The sequence below is a fragment of the Monodelphis domestica genome, chromosome 3, assembly GCF_027887165.1.
Source record: "Monodelphis domestica isolate mMonDom1 chromosome 3, mMonDom1.pri, whole genome shotgun sequence".
Classification (NCBI taxonomy): domain Eukaryota; kingdom Metazoa; phylum Chordata; class Mammalia; order Didelphimorphia; family Didelphidae; genus Monodelphis; species Monodelphis domestica.
Window position 1 is genome coordinate 73,335,132 of NC_077229.1, and position 16,200 is coordinate 73,351,331.

The 16,200-nt window shown below is 43.2% G+C and overlaps 1 protein-coding gene across 2 annotated transcripts in view; it reads left to right on the plus strand.

Annotated features, from left to right (window-relative positions):
* Positions 1–16,200, plus strand: part of PGPEP1 (pyroglutamyl-peptidase I) — a 61,859-nt gene that overhangs the window by 31,443 nt on the left and 14,216 nt on the right. For both annotated transcript variants that reach the window (XM_056822124.1, XM_007489233.3), the window contains exon 2: positions 1,797–1,849. Coding sequence is in view for 1 of the 2 variants with exons in the window: in XM_007489233.3 (XP_007489295.1) it covers positions 1,797–1,849 (53 nt within the window). In the remaining variant the exon portion in view is untranslated. The remainder of the gene's footprint in view (positions 1–1,796; positions 1,850–16,200) is intronic.

A 16,200-nucleotide genomic window follows, 5' to 3' on the forward strand; every position in this document is an offset into this window, starting at 1 on the left:
AGAGATCAGGAGCAGGAAAAGGATTTTTTCTTCTCTGTGGAAGGGTGGGGGGTAAACCACAGCTATAGAATGTCAGCCATCAGGTCAGGTGCCAATAGTTTTATTTACATGTATTTCTTTGTTAAAAGAGAGGCCTCCAGCTGTGGGGAGCGCAGGTGGCACTGGGAGAGTTTTAAAAATCATTAAAACCCTTTGAAAAAAAACCCTCTGATCTCTTAAGGCCTCTCAACTCCACATTTTGTAGCTATAGGCCTGTCCCTATTCCTATGTTGATAACATGAATACTTTCCTTGTGGCTTGAAATGTTTTTGGATGACTCGATAATTGTTTTGTGCTCACAAGTCACTTCTGGATACTTTAGTCTGCCAAATTTTGAATATATCCAAGTAACTTCATTCATGTTGACATCAACAAGAAAGATGGTTATATTGGAAAGCTTCTTTTCTTTGGTTATTTATCAAAAGGAAAGAACATAATGTTGGCTCTAGCTTCTGGGAGAGCCATCAGCAGCATCCTGTCCACTTTTTCTCCTGCATTCAAGTTTGTCAGAGACTCCACTGATCTTTCCTTGTCCCTCCTGTGAGCCTTCCCCAACCATCTTTCTTGACTTCTTTGAAGCAGGGTGTTGTGGAAAGAGCACCAGGCTAGGGAGCCTCCAAAAGAAGCTGGGAAGTTTCAGCTGCCATACTTACTAGCCAGGTGACCTGGGGCAATTGGTGTCCCTCTCTGAGCTTCAATTTCATCCTTTGTAAAATCAGAATAATGATCCTTGTGTTACTTACCTCAGAAGGGTTGTTGCTGTTGAGATCTGAAGGAAATAATTTGTGTGAACAAGTTGTCTATGCCATAAAGAGTTGTACTCGTGTTAAAGTTTTGTTCTTTTGTGGATGTGTTGTGGAGTCATAGACTCATTCAGCTAAGAACAAAAATGCTGGCTTTTATGATAGCAGCTGACTTCTCTGCTATCAGTAATGGTGGAAAATAACCCAAATACTTTTTCATGATTCTTAGAACATGTCTTTAGAAAACCTCAGAGTTCTTTTCCATTTGCTCCCCCTACCCCTTACTTTCTGTCTTAAATAACTCTTGAGGCAGAAGGGCAAAGGGGGTTAAGCCCAGGGTCCTACAGCTAGGAAGTGTCTGAAATCACATTTGAACCCAGGTCTTCCCAACTCCAGGCCTGACACTCTCTCCATTGTGCTACCTAGCTGCCTCTCCATTTGCTTTTTGACACAGATAAAACTGATCATTTCTAGGAGCTGATTATAATAGAGTCATAATTAGGGTTGAAAAGGATCTTAGCAATCATCCAGTGTAGCACCTTCATTTTCCATGGGTGGAAACTAAGGCTCAGAGAGAACCAGGGGCTTGCCTGGGGTTCTGAAGTTAATTAGTTACAGACCCTAACTGGTGGCTCCCTTTAGATTTGCAAATCACTCTCTCCACCACAGCCCAGTTAGGAAAGAAGTAAAAGTATTATTATCCCTATTTTACTGATAAGGAATGAGATTAAATGGCTTGCCTGTGGTCACCCCACTCTGAGTGAGATAGGGAGGCAGGTGGTGGGTGGGTGGGAGCTTCAGCCCTTCTCCACCTCTAGCCTGTTCTGATTTTGAGTCAGTTCTCCCCAGTCACCTTCCATTGTTCTTTCTATTATTTCATGCCACCCCTCTGAGTAGGCATCCTACGAAAGAATCCCTGGCCTGCTAAAGTATTCCATTGGGATGGACGGAGACCTGACTGTGTCCTACTGGTTGGAATGATTGTATCCTCATCATATTCTCCTTTGCTTGCAGGATTTGGCCCCTTTGGAGAGCACACAGTTAATGCCAGCTGGATTGCTGTTCAGGTAATAGTATACTTTCTAATACTGTGTACATATGCAAATATGGGATTGGGCTGCTCTCCTCAACCTGAAAATATTTTGTAAGAAAGAAAGGCTTCGCTGTCTAAGAGTGCCTGCCACGAAATGGTGAAGAACATATTGAGAGGGCCTGAATTAGGTTGGAATCCTATACCTGTAGTTTATAATTTCCCTTATTAAACCATTTTTTAAAAAACCCTAACCTTTTATCTTAGTTCCAAGGCAGAAGAGCGGTAGGGGCAGTTTGGGTTAAGTGACTTGCCCAAGGTCATACAGCTATGTGGTGTCTGAGGTCAGATTTTAACCTAGCACCTCCCAACTCCAGGCCTGGCTGTTGCCCACTATGCTACCTCCCAGCTCCTTTCCTTATTAAATCATGGTCAGTATCTATGGGCATTGACTGTAGATTTTGTCCCTTGGAAATTAGCTCATGTTCTGCATGTAGGAAGCTGTGCCACCCGGGGAGGGGTGGGAGAAGCAGTGGATTCAAGAGGTTAATATTCTTGGTCAGCCACATTCCCAGTCAGAAATGGGCAGAGTTCATTCCTTGGAACGGACTTTGTCCCTGGGAGAACCACAGTGTCTGGGTGCCTCTGTGCGAGACTTTGGCATCGCTGCCTCTATAAGGATTATTCCCCAAACCAGCTTTGTACTCTTAAATGTCATTCATAATGTTATTGTTAACGATAAATCATAAAGGCAGCAGGGCGTAGTGGTTAGAGCCAGAAGCCCTGAGTACTAGCCTATCTCTGACGCACCTCGTGTCTCTGGGACGATCCCCCCAAAGAGTGCCCCCTGGGATGTCTCCACGGGTGCCCAACCCAGCTTAAACCGCCCCTGGGAAATCGTTCATTAAATAAAGACGCAGAGAATGAACACAGATAAAGTCAATGCATGGCTTAGCGGCCCCATTTCTATCTGAGTTAAGGCTGCCAGCTGCAGAGAAGATGCTGGCCTGCACTGATGAAGGGAATTTCCTGAGCCGGGAGTTCCCGATTACAGTGAGATCCTGGGTCTCGTCACGGCCCCCATGACTAATCTTTGTATAAGATTTTACTGTGAAGAAAGCTCTTTCACAGCCATTATCTCTAGAACAGGGAGAACTCATTAGGAACAGTTATCTCTCGCTCATCCTCCCTTCCTCTATTAGCCCACGCAATCTTGAATATATACAAAGTTCCATCTTTATCTTCCGCAAGAGAATTTTAAGAGAGAACTCTGTGTCCTTTCCAGTGGAATTTGGGGCTGTCTTTCCTTTGTCAGAGCAGAGTTCTTCATGCAGATGTATTCTACTGGTTGGGTTGGGGTTGTTTTTTGTTTTTTGTTTTTTCAGTTCAGCTTTCAGATGAAATAGGGTGAAAACAAGCCCCAAGATGCCTGACCCAGCTGTCTCGGAGTCATGCTTGGGCTGTTCTCTGTGTTGCTTTCCACCTCTGATCCTGGGGGTTTGCGGGGGCCCAGGCACCCTTCTAAGGTTCCCGGCTTAGCCCAACTCGAGGACAGGAGGAGTCGCTGAAATGTGGAAAGGCACACCCCAGCTTAGCGGGCTCCGAACAACTGCAGACTGGCTCTTGGCCAGCTAGGGTTTAGTCCAGCTGTCCTTAGCCCAAGGTCAGCCTGGGCAGCCCATTCCCATCTTGGGGTAAGAAGAGGTGTTAAGTGGGATGGCATCAAGAGAAGAGAATTCTAAGCTTGGGTGGAGAGAGAAAAGAAAGCACGTGCTTTCCTGTTTGTAGTTTGTCACCTACGTTGAGTTTGTTGCAAAACAGAACCAAAAAGTATCATTCATAATCTCATCGGGATTCCCATGGTTCACCTCCCCTGCAAGGCCTTGACTATAGGCGGATCTCAGCATTTGTAACTGATTAAAAAATCAAAGTTGCACATCCCGTTTTCAACCCAATCATTGGTTTTTGTGACCCTCCCTTGAGTGGCGGCCTCAGCGGCCCTCTTTCCTCCAGGGTTAGTTTGGCACTCGGGCGAGGAGCATCTTTAACTCTGAAATGTAAAATGTTCAAACAGCATGGAAGGGATTTGCCTTTCCTAGCTATATTCCCGTCCCAAGAGCCCAAAACAAAAAGGAACAGCATGTCTCTAACACGTGCAAGTCTGGTATTGTGCGAGTTTCAGACAGGGGACTTCATGGAGCTGCGTGGACACAAAGACATGTGTCTGAGTTTCTGAATCCCAGACGGTGTGATCTGCATCTTAATAGAAGAAAAATCAATTAAACAATCTTTGTAAACCCTTTCTAGCTTTGGGGCTAAGCTAGTTCTGGTTTATTGCATCTTTTATTTTCCCGCAACCAGAGGATAAAATTCTTCTCCCCACCCCCATCTTTCCATCCCTCCCCTTTCGAAGTTCCCCTCTCAGTGTTTAAGTTTATGAAATATAAACGATCTACACATTAGCCAAACATTTTCTTTTGAATCAAGTACGTTCCCCAAGAAAACACGCCATGCCTGGATGTTTCGTGTTTTCTGTTTGTGCAAAACAGGAACAGAAGTTACTTTGATAAGCAACCGTAGGCATCTTGTACACCTGCTGGGAGGAATATAGTTCGTGTCATCAGCCACGCTGGCAGGGACACCTATGTTTAGTTCTTGTTTTCAAGGGGTTCTCAGGTTTGCAAAGCGCTTTCTCCATCAGGCCTTGTCAGTGCTGTCCCCATTTTACAGAGAAGTAACGTTAAGGGAGTTGGCCACAAGTTGGTAGATTTCATCAGAGTTCAAACCCAGCACCCCTCCCTTCTAATCTTTTCCCCATTTTAGACCGATTGCACACCATTTTACCATCCGAAAGGCACTTCGACATCTACCGTTTCATTTAATCGTCGCTGCCCTTTAAAAGATGTTACAAACCCATGTTGTAAATAAACTTCCCATTTGGTAGATGACCAAACTCTCAGAAAATGAGTAACTTGCCCACATTCGTGGCTAGTTAATAAGAGAGCAGGTGCTCTGATCTGATTCCAAGTTGACTCTTTAAGGGGAAGATTTCTCCTTGTCTGCCCCAAACGGCTCCGCTGAGGCACAGGCTGCTGCTCGCTCGTGAAGAAATCCCTTTCGGTCCCAAACGTGTGTTTGTTTGGTTTGGTTTTCTGATCCCTCAGCCAACGTTCCATCTAGCTATCTGGAGTGAACACGGACCGTGGCACAAAAACGAACGCTTTCCCACGGGCCACATTTGGAGAGTGGCTGTGTGGGGCACTGAGGGATGACCCCCTTGTTTTCAGGGTGACGGCCCTCTCTTTTCTGCTTCTCTCTCCAAGCTGCTGCATTATTCATGCAGACAATTTCCTGTTTACACCAGGTCTCATAGTTCTCCAGTATGGTGGGTGGCTGTGTATATGCTGCCTTAAGATGTATAATTCATCTTAGACTCAGGTGTGTCCTGTGGACTGTGAAGCTAATTGTATCATGTGGCCAACCTACTTGAGCCGGATGATGAGAAGATGGGTCAGAGGGCATTTTGGCATTACCAGGGACAATTGCTGTCAGGGTGTCTAGACAGACCTGATAAGGATATTAAAGGCTAACAAAGAGGCTCATTGTGGAGGGGTCAGGGAATCGGTCAAACATGTTCGTTTTTCTATATTTGTCAGGTAGACAAGGCGGTAGACAATAAGTTGTCTGGGGGCCAGAGGACTCCTTTTCACTCGTGAATAGCCGTGCGTGTGCACTGGGTTTGGTAAAATGGCATTTTGATTTTGAATTAGCAAAATTGCACTTTATAGAAGATGCCGGGAGAATGGCGAAATTCATTCTTAATGAGGCCTCAGCAGAAGCAGGAAAGCGAGGGACGGTGCTGCCTATTCAGGGCTTTGGGAAGTGCCATTGCGATTGTGAGATGTGAGAGCTGAAAATGGCCCTAGAATGAATGAGTCCGACTCCCTCCCTTTGCAGACAGGCCTAGGAAGGGGAGACACGTTTCGCCCAAGGTCACCCAGTGAGTTCGGAACGGAGCCGAGACTTGGGATTTATTCGAGCTTGGTTGAACTCCAAGTGTAATCTTTCTCTACTATCTCCGGGGAATCGAGAGAATTCCCCAAAGCTACCTCTGCTTCTTTTCTAGCATGAAAATTCCATTTCTAGGACAGGCTAGTAAGGAAGGCATCAAATTTAAAATCTCCCCTAGTGCTAGGGTGGGAAAACAGGAGGGGAAGGACCTGAGATCCATATTAAGGAGAGGAGGTAGACCAGCACTTAAGAGTCCATTTCTAATAGTGACTCTTGATGTGTTACAGATACTAATCAATAGAGCAAGCCTTTAATATCAGACGACTTGGCCCCAAAGCACCAGCTAGTAATTAATCATGGCTGTTGGTTAGCACTCCAGCCCTCTATAAGATCCTCTGGTCAATTACTAACCTTTTTGCTTCACCAAATTTTGTTTGAATATAAACACATAAACAAAAATTAGAAGCACCCTCTCTACCAAAAAAAGGGGGGGGCAAATGGGTGCTTTTGTTGAAAATCGTGTACCTAAACTTTAACTAGGATGTGCCAACTTTTCTTATTTGATAAGTATTTATAAAGACCTACTAGGTGTTAGACTTCGAGGATATAAAGCCAGATTGTAATCAGTCCATGCTGTCTTTATTTGTACGGGTCTAGTCAGTGTGTGTCATCGCTTTAACTACTGCAAACATGCATGCATAAACCCAGAGAATCTTAGAAGTAAAAGGCACTTTTAAGATCAATTTAGTCGAGGCCTCTTCCCAGAGCATGAATTCCCTCTACCGCATCCCTAGCAAGTGGTCATACTGCTTCTGCCTGATGACCTCAGGCCACCATAAATTATCTATCTAAACACAAAATCCTATTGCCTGCTCAAGCTCGTCCAGACCCAATTTAAGAAAGGTCAGCGTATGAAAGTTTCACTGAAGTGGTATTCTTCACATCACAAAAGCCCACACTCTAGTCAGATTGAGCCTCAGAGACCTTCCAGGTTGTGCTTACACACCTACAGGAAAGAGAACTATTCCCCCCCCCAACAATCCATTCCTCCTTTCAAGGGTTCGGATGGCCGGGGCACTTTTCCTTGCAAATCCAAGTGGGCTTCTACAATTTCTACTTGTTCTGGGTTCTGCCTTCTAGAGCAAAGCAGAATGAATCTAACTGCAGCCCCTCCTCCACATCAGTCCTAGAAATACTTGGAGCTAGCTATTTTGGGATTCCTCCACCTCTCCTCCACCCCTCCATCTCCTCCAGACTAAACATTCCCAGTTCCCTTTACTGGTACTCGTATGGCATGTGTAGCAAGTTCCCTAAGACCCTCATTGCCATGATTTCCCTCCTCAACATGGGCCTACTTTATGAATTCTAAAGTTCTACATTTTTCTAAAATTCAGTACTCAGAACTGGAGTTTGACTTGGGGAGAGTACATTTAAGGTTCTGGGATTTCTTCTTCTCCTCTGTCGTAGTATCAATTCCAAGACAGAAGAATGGCAGGGACGAGGTAATTGGGGTTAATCAAGTAGCCCAGGAACCTACAGCTAGGAAGTATCTGAGGTCAAATTTGAACCCAGGTCCTCCAGACTCCAGGCCTAATGCTCTATCTATTGTGCTACCTATTGCCCTAAGGATTTCTTTTCAATAGCTCTACTCCTTTCCCATTCTCTCATCTCCAACCTCCCCTCACCGCCCCAATCCGTGATTAAGTACATCCTGTACATATTTTCCACTAGGAAGCAAGGTAGAGAAACCTAGAATCATAGAGTACCACAGACAAAGCCTCAGGAGTTATCTAGTTCAACTCCTAGCTTATTAGATGAGCCTCCTTCAATAATATTCCCTCAAAGAGAGGCAATCAAGGCTCTAGCTGAACATTTACAGCGAGGAGACACTCTAGATCAGGATGAAATTCATTTTTAGACAACCCAGTAATTAGGAAGTTCTTCCATTGCCCTCAGAAATGCTTCCAAAAACCCCAGTCTTATAGTGATAAGAGCTTCCCTTTGTTGTAGATTACTTATAAGTTAAGAGAAAGCAGATCTGAAATTCTAATGCAAGTCCATCGGAAAAGGTGATTTGATTTACTGTAATTCTGCAGGAACACATCTATTGTGTAAATTCCAGCACACCTGGGCTAACATTCCTTACCTCCTAGCCTGACATCCATTGTCAGAGGTTATTGGCCCTGGGCAGGCGATTCTTTGAAAGACTATAGTTTGCTGTGACTGTGTCTAGTTGTACCACCGAATAAACATTTCCAGTTCCTTTTATTTATCCAAGCATAGCTTTTCTGCAAGGAAAAAAAAGATGAAGAGAATGACTTAGTCTTAAGGGGGAAAAAAGTGTTACTTTAGAGGAACTCATACTATTCCTTCCATAAAGAATTATTAATTTATTATTGTATACAAGAAAACATGGGTATGATATGGGTAGAAATACCAAGTAGCACAGAGTTTTTAAAATTGCCTTTTGTTTCTGACATGCATTTTTAAAAATTTTGAATTCAAATTCTCTCCTTCCCCCTTGCCCCTCTCCCACCCATTGAGAAAGCAAGCAATACGATGTCAATTATACATGTGAAATCATGCAAAACATATTTCCTTATTAGCCATGTTAGCACAGAGTTTAAGGGAAATTAGAATGGGATGCTTCTCTCAACAATTTTACGATTAATCCAAAAGATGGATTAGGTAAAAGGATTAGCAAGAGAAGCAATTGTGAATATTAATCAGCAGCATTTATAACTGGAATCAAGAAAATCAGAATCACAGAGAAACACAGACTTTCAGAGTTGGAGGGGACACAAGAGGTCATTCAGTCGACCTCCTTTCCCATTGGACAAACCTTCCATTATGATCGCTGTACGAGTGGTCACCTAGCTTCTACTTTAATACCGTTAATGTTCATGGTCAATGTGTGACAGTAACTGCAATAAATGTTGGTTGATCGATTGACAGTAATGAGAAGCCCACTATCTGAGACAGCAGCCCCTTAAAATTTCTGTAGCTCTGATGGTTGGGGAGGACGTCCTTAGATGACCTAAGTTATGATGAGCCAGTCATATATTTATAACTCCAGCCTTTGAGCACCCACAGACAGACAAAAAGAGCTATAGGTGTTAGGTCTGGGGAGCAGTATTTACGTTGTTTGTCATGTAGGAAGCCAGAAAAGAGCTTTTCAATGATCGTCATTTATATGCCTTCTGATACTCGAATGCAGGTCTTTGCCATTAATGGGAATTATATTCTTTAGTTGTGAAATAAATTAGATGCCCTTTAGCATCAGAACTAAGTTTAAGATTGGAAGATCATTGAGTTTTTTAAAGCCTTACCTTCTGTTTTAGAATGACTACTAAGTATCAGTTCTAAGACAGAAGAGAGGTAAGGGCTAGGCACTGGGGGGTTAAAATTGGACTTCGCCCAGAGTTACACAGCTAAGAAGTGTCAGAGGCCACGTTTGAACCCAGAATATCCCATCTCTAGGCCTGGCTCTCTATCCACTAGGCCACCTAGATGCCCCCAGAAGATTGTGTTTTTGGTTTTTTTTTAAGTCTTCACTTAATCATAGGCCAATCTGTGATGCTTAACCTAATTGAATGTTCAGGTTTTGAGAGGCAGCATATGCTTCACCCTCAGATCACATCATCAGTAAAAGGCATTGGAAAGCCATCATCCATCTCTGTTTTGCTCCTGCAACATTGTGCTCTTTGAGCCAGACACTGAGGCAGGCCCATCAAACCACAAGTTCTATATGAACAAAAGTGCCAGCCTGTTAAAATCCCAAAAGAAGGTTTAGGCAGATGTAGTCCAGGTACAGATGGGAACAATGGTTTGCTGTGCTTCAGAAAGCAAAAGAGAGAAATGCCTAATAATGTCTTTGTGCTAATTTTTTTTATTAGTCAACTTACAATTGTTAGGCACCTACTGTGTGCCAAGCACTAGAGTAGCATTGGTGAAGTATTGGCACAGGTGCCGGCTCCAGCACAGGGAGGGGCTGCTCTGTTCCCCCTCTCCCAGCTCCCAAGGATATTTTTTGCATGCCTTGCCCCTCTGTCCAGTCACCCAAAGCGAGCACTTCCTCTCTCCACTCTCTTGGGTAATGCAAGTAATGTGGCAGGGCTCACAGACAGCTTGAAGTTGTCCTCTGGGCACGCAAACTCAAAAACCTTCACCAATGCTGTACTAGGGTAAAAGCTAGAGTTATGGAAGGAATAAAACAGTTCCTGTTCACATGGAGCTCACAGCCTTTTGGGGGACACAATGTGCAAAAAAAGCTACATACAAACAAGGATAAATTGGGGGGAATCAATAAAAAGAAGGTACCAGAATTAAGGGGGATCAGAAAAACTTTCTTACAGAAGGTAGGATTTTAACTGAGACTTGATGGAAGTCAAGAAAACCAGAAGGTGGAAGTGATGAGAGAGATCATTCCAGGATGGGAGACAGCTAGTATAAACACTCAGAGTTTGGACATGCCATGTCTTGTGCAAGGAATTTCTGGGGGGACAGGGTCACTGGGTCATAGAGTAGTAGGTGGAATAGAGTGAGAAGATTGAGAAGGTAGAAAGGGGACGGGTTAGGAAAGACTTTAAAAGTCAAACAGGATTTTACATTTGATCCTGGAGATGATGGAGAGTCACTGGAATTTTTTTTTTAAGTTTATTTATTTAATTAATTAATTTAGAATCTTTTTCCATGGTTACATGATTCATGTTCTTTTCCTCCCCTCCTCCAACCCCCCTCCCATAGCCGATACCCAATTCCACTGGGTTTTACATGTGTCATTGATCAAGACCTATTTCCATATTATTGATATTTGCACCAGGGTGATCGCTTAGAGTCTACATCCCCAATCATATCCCCATCGACCCATGTGATCAAGCAGTTGTTTTTCTTCTGTGTTTCTGCTCCCACAGTTCTTCCTCTGAATGTGGATAGTGCTCTTTCTCATAAGTCCCTCAGAATTATCCTGGATCATTGCATTGCTGCTAGTAGAGAAGTTCATTCCATTCGATTGTGCCACAGTGTATCAGTCTCTGTGTATAATGTTCTCCTGGTTCTGCTTCTCCACTCTGCATCAATTCCTGGAGGTTGTTCCTCATTGGAATTTATTGATTAGGGATGTGATGTGGTCAGAACTGTGCTTGGGGAAGGTCCATTTGACAGCTGAGTGGAGGATGGACTAGAGTGGGAAGAAGCTTGAAGCAGGGAGACCAGCCAGCAAGCTATTACAGTAGTCTAGGCATGCATCAAAGGAGATGATATGGAAAGTGCTTAGCCCAGACTCTAGACATAGAAAATACTATAAAACAGCTATTATCATAATTATCATTATTGAAGAGAAAAGGGAGCTTACACAAGAACCGTTATGGTAAAAATGATAGAACTTGACAACCAGTTAAATTTGATGGGTGAGTGAGGAATTGAAGATGACAGGTTGGGTATTGAGGTGGCCAGTAATAAATAAGTTAGGAAGAAGAGAGAGAGTTTGGGGCCTAAATTAGAGGGAATAGAATGTACTTGGTGGAAATAGAAACCTGGTCTGTCTGGTTCCTCTGTTTCCTCAAGTGAGCAAACAAGCCCAGAAAAAGGGGAAAGCTCATACCTCTAAAGTTGTGGGCCACTTTTATTCTGGTCCTTTAGTAGGTTTGTGAAAGTCTTCATTTCTGGAGGATCTGAAATTTTAAAAGTGTCATTCACCATGAGTTTGACAATTTCCATTGAAGGTTGTTCGTCTTTGAGTTTGGGCAAGTTTGTTTCTCTCTTCAAAACACCTGACACTCCTCTTCCTCCTACTCTTTGGGATCTCTGATTAACTAGTCATTCCTGAACAGACCAGTAAGAGCAGGTCTAAGCACAGATAGCTGATTTGGAGTATGTGGACTACAGCCATACCACCCTGAACGCGCCCAATCTCGTCTGAAGTATGTGGAGCTGGCACGGACGGTTAGAGCTGGAAATGGCCTTAGAAATCATTTGGTTGAATCCTCTAAAAACTGAGGAAGCTGAGTCCCAGACTGGGGCAATGAATTGCCCAGAAGCATTAGTTGACAGCTAGAATTTTGAAGCGGATCCTTCAACCCTCTAATCCAATGGCATTTTCATTTCTGACATCCCAATTCAGAATTCTGAGATGGACTGAAAGAAAGAGGAAACAGATTACATTGACTTGGGCTCTTTAGACCAGAACCAGGAACAACCAGGTAGCTGAAAGCATCAGGAAAAACTTTGTACCAGAGCTATCCAAAACAGAATAAACTGCATGAGAGTCGGGAGGAAGAACACTCATGGAAGGCAGATTGTTGCCTTTGGGAGGAGCTGGCCTAGATTGCCTCTAAGATTCTATGAATCTAGAGTCTAATGAAAATGACCCCACCTAAACCTGGTTAGATAAAGGCAAACTGCAGGTTTTATGGAATTAAAGTTTCTGATTTGAATTTGATAACAGAAGGTAAGGGTTTAAAAAATAAAAGGTATTTAGGGAGGCAGCTAGGTTGCCCAGTGAATAGAGCTCCAGATCTAGAGTTAGGAGGACCTGGGTTCAAATTTGGCCCCACACATGTCCTAGCTGTATGACCTTGGGCAAATCACCTAACCTCAGTTGCCTAGCCCTTGCCATTCTTATTGATACTAAACTAGAAGGTAAGGATTTTTTTAAATGATTCTAATTTGGGCCTTCAGTCTGTATTTTGGAAGGACTTTCCTCTTTTCTCTCTCTCTCTCAAGTTCTTAAAAGAGACCTCTCCAGGGTCACACACTTAGGAAGTGTCTGAGGCCAGATTTGAACCTAAGACTGTCCCACTTCTTCAATAGAGATCTTCCCTGTAACAAAATCGAAACAGACTATTATGGCTAATTATTTCTCTACGTAACATACCTTTGAATTTATATAAAGGCTATGATTTTCTCTTCCTTCTCTCCCAAACCATGTCCGTTTGTTTTACGAGGTCTCCTCTTATCTGAAATAATAATGAAAAACCATGTTGCTGCCTCTGAGGAACTCTCTAAAACCAGGCTTCAATATGGCCTGTGTTTAGAGTCTTCTTCAAAATGTGGGTGACCCTACTCAAAGATACTTGGCATAGAATAGGAAAATCAGGTAGCAGGCAATTTCCCCCACCCCAGAAAATGCTCAAGACCCCCAACCTAGGAAGCACACCATGACAAGCACATAAAATATGTTACAGAGCTCGGGACACTCATTCTGTTATTTTCCCATGAGGTAAAAAGCCATTTGTGGCATGGCTGGTCAGTCTTCACATCTACCTCAGATCTGTCTGGTCCCCCCAACTGGATGAAAAGGACACATAAGCCCAAGAAGGTGACCAGCACTTAAGCTTACTTAGGCAATCATATTGTATCTTGGGCGTGTTTCAGTTACAAAAGATAGTGAATGGTAAGGAGAGGGGGAAATCCTCTTTCCTCCTTGCTTGAAGTTTGAGAGTCAGAAAATTCTGGAAAAGAATCCTAGAGAGAGACCGCAAAAGAGGGTAGGCGGAGCCATTTATAGAAGGGAGGATCCTCTGGAGGAATCTTATCTTCTTTCATAATCCTCCAGTCTATGGGACTGATCAGGAGTTGCTTTCTATCCCAGGAAGGTACAGATCTGTCCTTTAGGAGGCAGATCTCCATGGAGGCACCTCTTCCATGAAATTTCATTAAGCAGATTGTGAGGATGTGACTGATCAAGGTCATCCCCTCCTCTATCTCTCCCCCACCCAATTTTCTGCCACAAAATTAACTGCTCAGAGGCCCTTACCTTGAGGTGAATTTGGGAGAGCATCCTTCCTCCTAGGCCCACTAGAGAGATTTCGTGAACAAGAATGAATAGCCTTATAAATGAAGAAATGTTTTTTAGCAAGTCCGATTAGAACTAAGGGAAATTAGACTTTTTTTCTTTCAGGTCCTTCTTGACTTTTTATTTATTTATTTTTAGATTCTTACCTTCCGTCTTGGAATCGATACTGTGTATTGGTTCCAAGGCAGAAGAGTGGTAAGGGCTGGGCAATGGGGGTTAAGTGACTTGCCCAGGGTCACACAGCTAGGAAGTATCAGAGCTAGATTTGAACCCAGGATCTCTTATCTCTAGACCTGGTTCTCAATCCACTGAGCCGCCCAGCTGCCCCCACTTTTTGACTTTTTAAAAAGCTCATTGGTTTGCAAAGTCTAAAACACAGAATTTCCCCAGCTTCTAGAGGATTCTTCCTCATCTTGTTGTCCCCAGCATGCTTCTAGGCCAGGCTAAGAGCTTTCTTAAGTGAAAAAATGAATTTCCACATCACTTAACAAAGTTTTTGGAACTTTAAAGTCTGATTTTAAGGTTATTTACCTTTTCTTCTTAGTCTTTACATAACCTGCAATATCACAGAGTTGCATTAGATGATGTCTAAGGTTTCTGACATTCTATGATCTAAGGTCTATTTCAGCTTTATTCTATCAAATCAGCATTTATTTCTACTGCTTCCTGTGGGTTGCACACTGCGCTGACGCTTGGGAAATTACAACACCAAGATTAGATATGGTCCTGACCATAAGAGTCCGAGGACCCTCTCGTCTCTAACATTATCCACTTCTGACATTCTTTGTCTCTGAACTTAGCCTATTTAATGGGAATGGATCTTACTATTTCCCATTTTGACAGGTTATCCTTGCTAAGCATTGGCTTTCAGGGCTAGCTAGTTGGCTCCGTGGATAGAGTCAGGCCTTGGAGGCAGGAGGTCCTGGGTTCAAATGTAACCTCAGATACTTCCTAACTGTGGAAGTATCTTGACCCCAGTTGCCCAACCCATAGCAGTCATCTGTCAGAACCAATGCGTAATATCAAATCTAAGACAGATGATAAGGGTTTGCTTCTTCTTCTTTTTTAAATAGACTTCCTTTATTTCTTTCAAGGCTGTATCTATTTAACAAACACTTAGTTCCCTTCTGAGTACAAGGTATCAAACTGAGCTGGAGATACAAAGACATAAAACACATGTCCGTAAGGAGCTTTGTTCTCCTTGAGGATGTAACATGTACACAGATAAGTAAATACAAAGTATTTACAAAGTACTTTCTGTGGGGAGATGGAGAGGTGTGGAAGTCTATGATAGAGACATCTTTGTATACTGGATGGGAACTGAGCCTCAAGAGCCTTGAAGGGAGGTGGGGATTTAAAAAGACAGAAATGAGAGAAGAGAGTATTCCGGGCAAGGGGGCCAGCTTGAGCCAAGGCCCAGGGGTGGGGTCCTGAATCACCTCAGGTATATCATAAAATTATAAAATAAATACTCGGGAATGTTAATGCGCCCAACAAAAATGTTAATCAAATTTGAAAAGGTTGCATATTCCGAGCTGAAATAGATCTTGGGCCTTCTCTAGAACAACGCCTTCCTTTTATGGTTAAATAAACAGACCAGAAAATGTGAAGATCTGCCCAAAGTCATCCAAGCGTCTTCTTTCTTATTTTTATTTTTAATTTTTTGATTTTTAAAAACCCTCACCTTCCATCCTGGAATCAATCCAGTGTATTGGTTCCAAGGCAGAAGAGTGGTAAGGGCTAGGCAATAGGGGTTAAGTGATTTTCCCAGGGTCACACAGCCAGGAATTGTCTGAGGTCATATTTGAACCCAGGACCTCCCATCCTTTGGGTCTGACTCTCAATCCACTGAGCCACCCAGCTACCCCCATCTTTTTTATTTTTTTTTTTAACCACTACTTTCTCTAAGACAGAAGGGCAAAGGCTAGGCAAATGGGATTAAGGATTTGCCCAGAGTAGCACAGCTAACAAGTGTCTGAAGCTAGATTTGAACCTAGGTCTTCCCAACTCCAGGCCTGGCACTCTATCCACTGTGCCACCTAGTTGCTCCTCAAGTATCTTCTTAAGTGGCAGAGCCAGGATCTGAACACAAGGTTCTTGAAGTCAGCACCTTTTGATACCTTGTTATTAATTAAGCTCTAATAGCACCTTTATTATTAAATTTCACTCTTCATCCATTCAAGAAGCAATTGGACTTGGTGTCAAAATCAATTTTCAAACAAAAAATAGAGAGAAGGGAAGCAAACCCAGTCACACCGAGCAAGCCTTGCCTGCCCGCCCCAAATGGGCATTAGCAGATAAAATAGCTCCTGCAAAGTCTCCGGGGAGTTGAAGTCCACGAGACCAAGTTAGGTCCTTGTTGCAGAGGCAGGTACTTATTTAGCAGCATGGCACTGGAAGGGCCCTCAGAAATGATTTCGCCAGCCTCCTCTTTTTACGGATGAGAAAGCCGACCCTGGGGGCTGAGATGACTTAACTGAAGTCACCCAACCAGTTACTTCCAGAGCCAAGACTTTGATAAATGTTGCCAACAAACTAAGAATGTGAAGGACATAAATTGCAAGTAGTGTGAATTGGGTTTA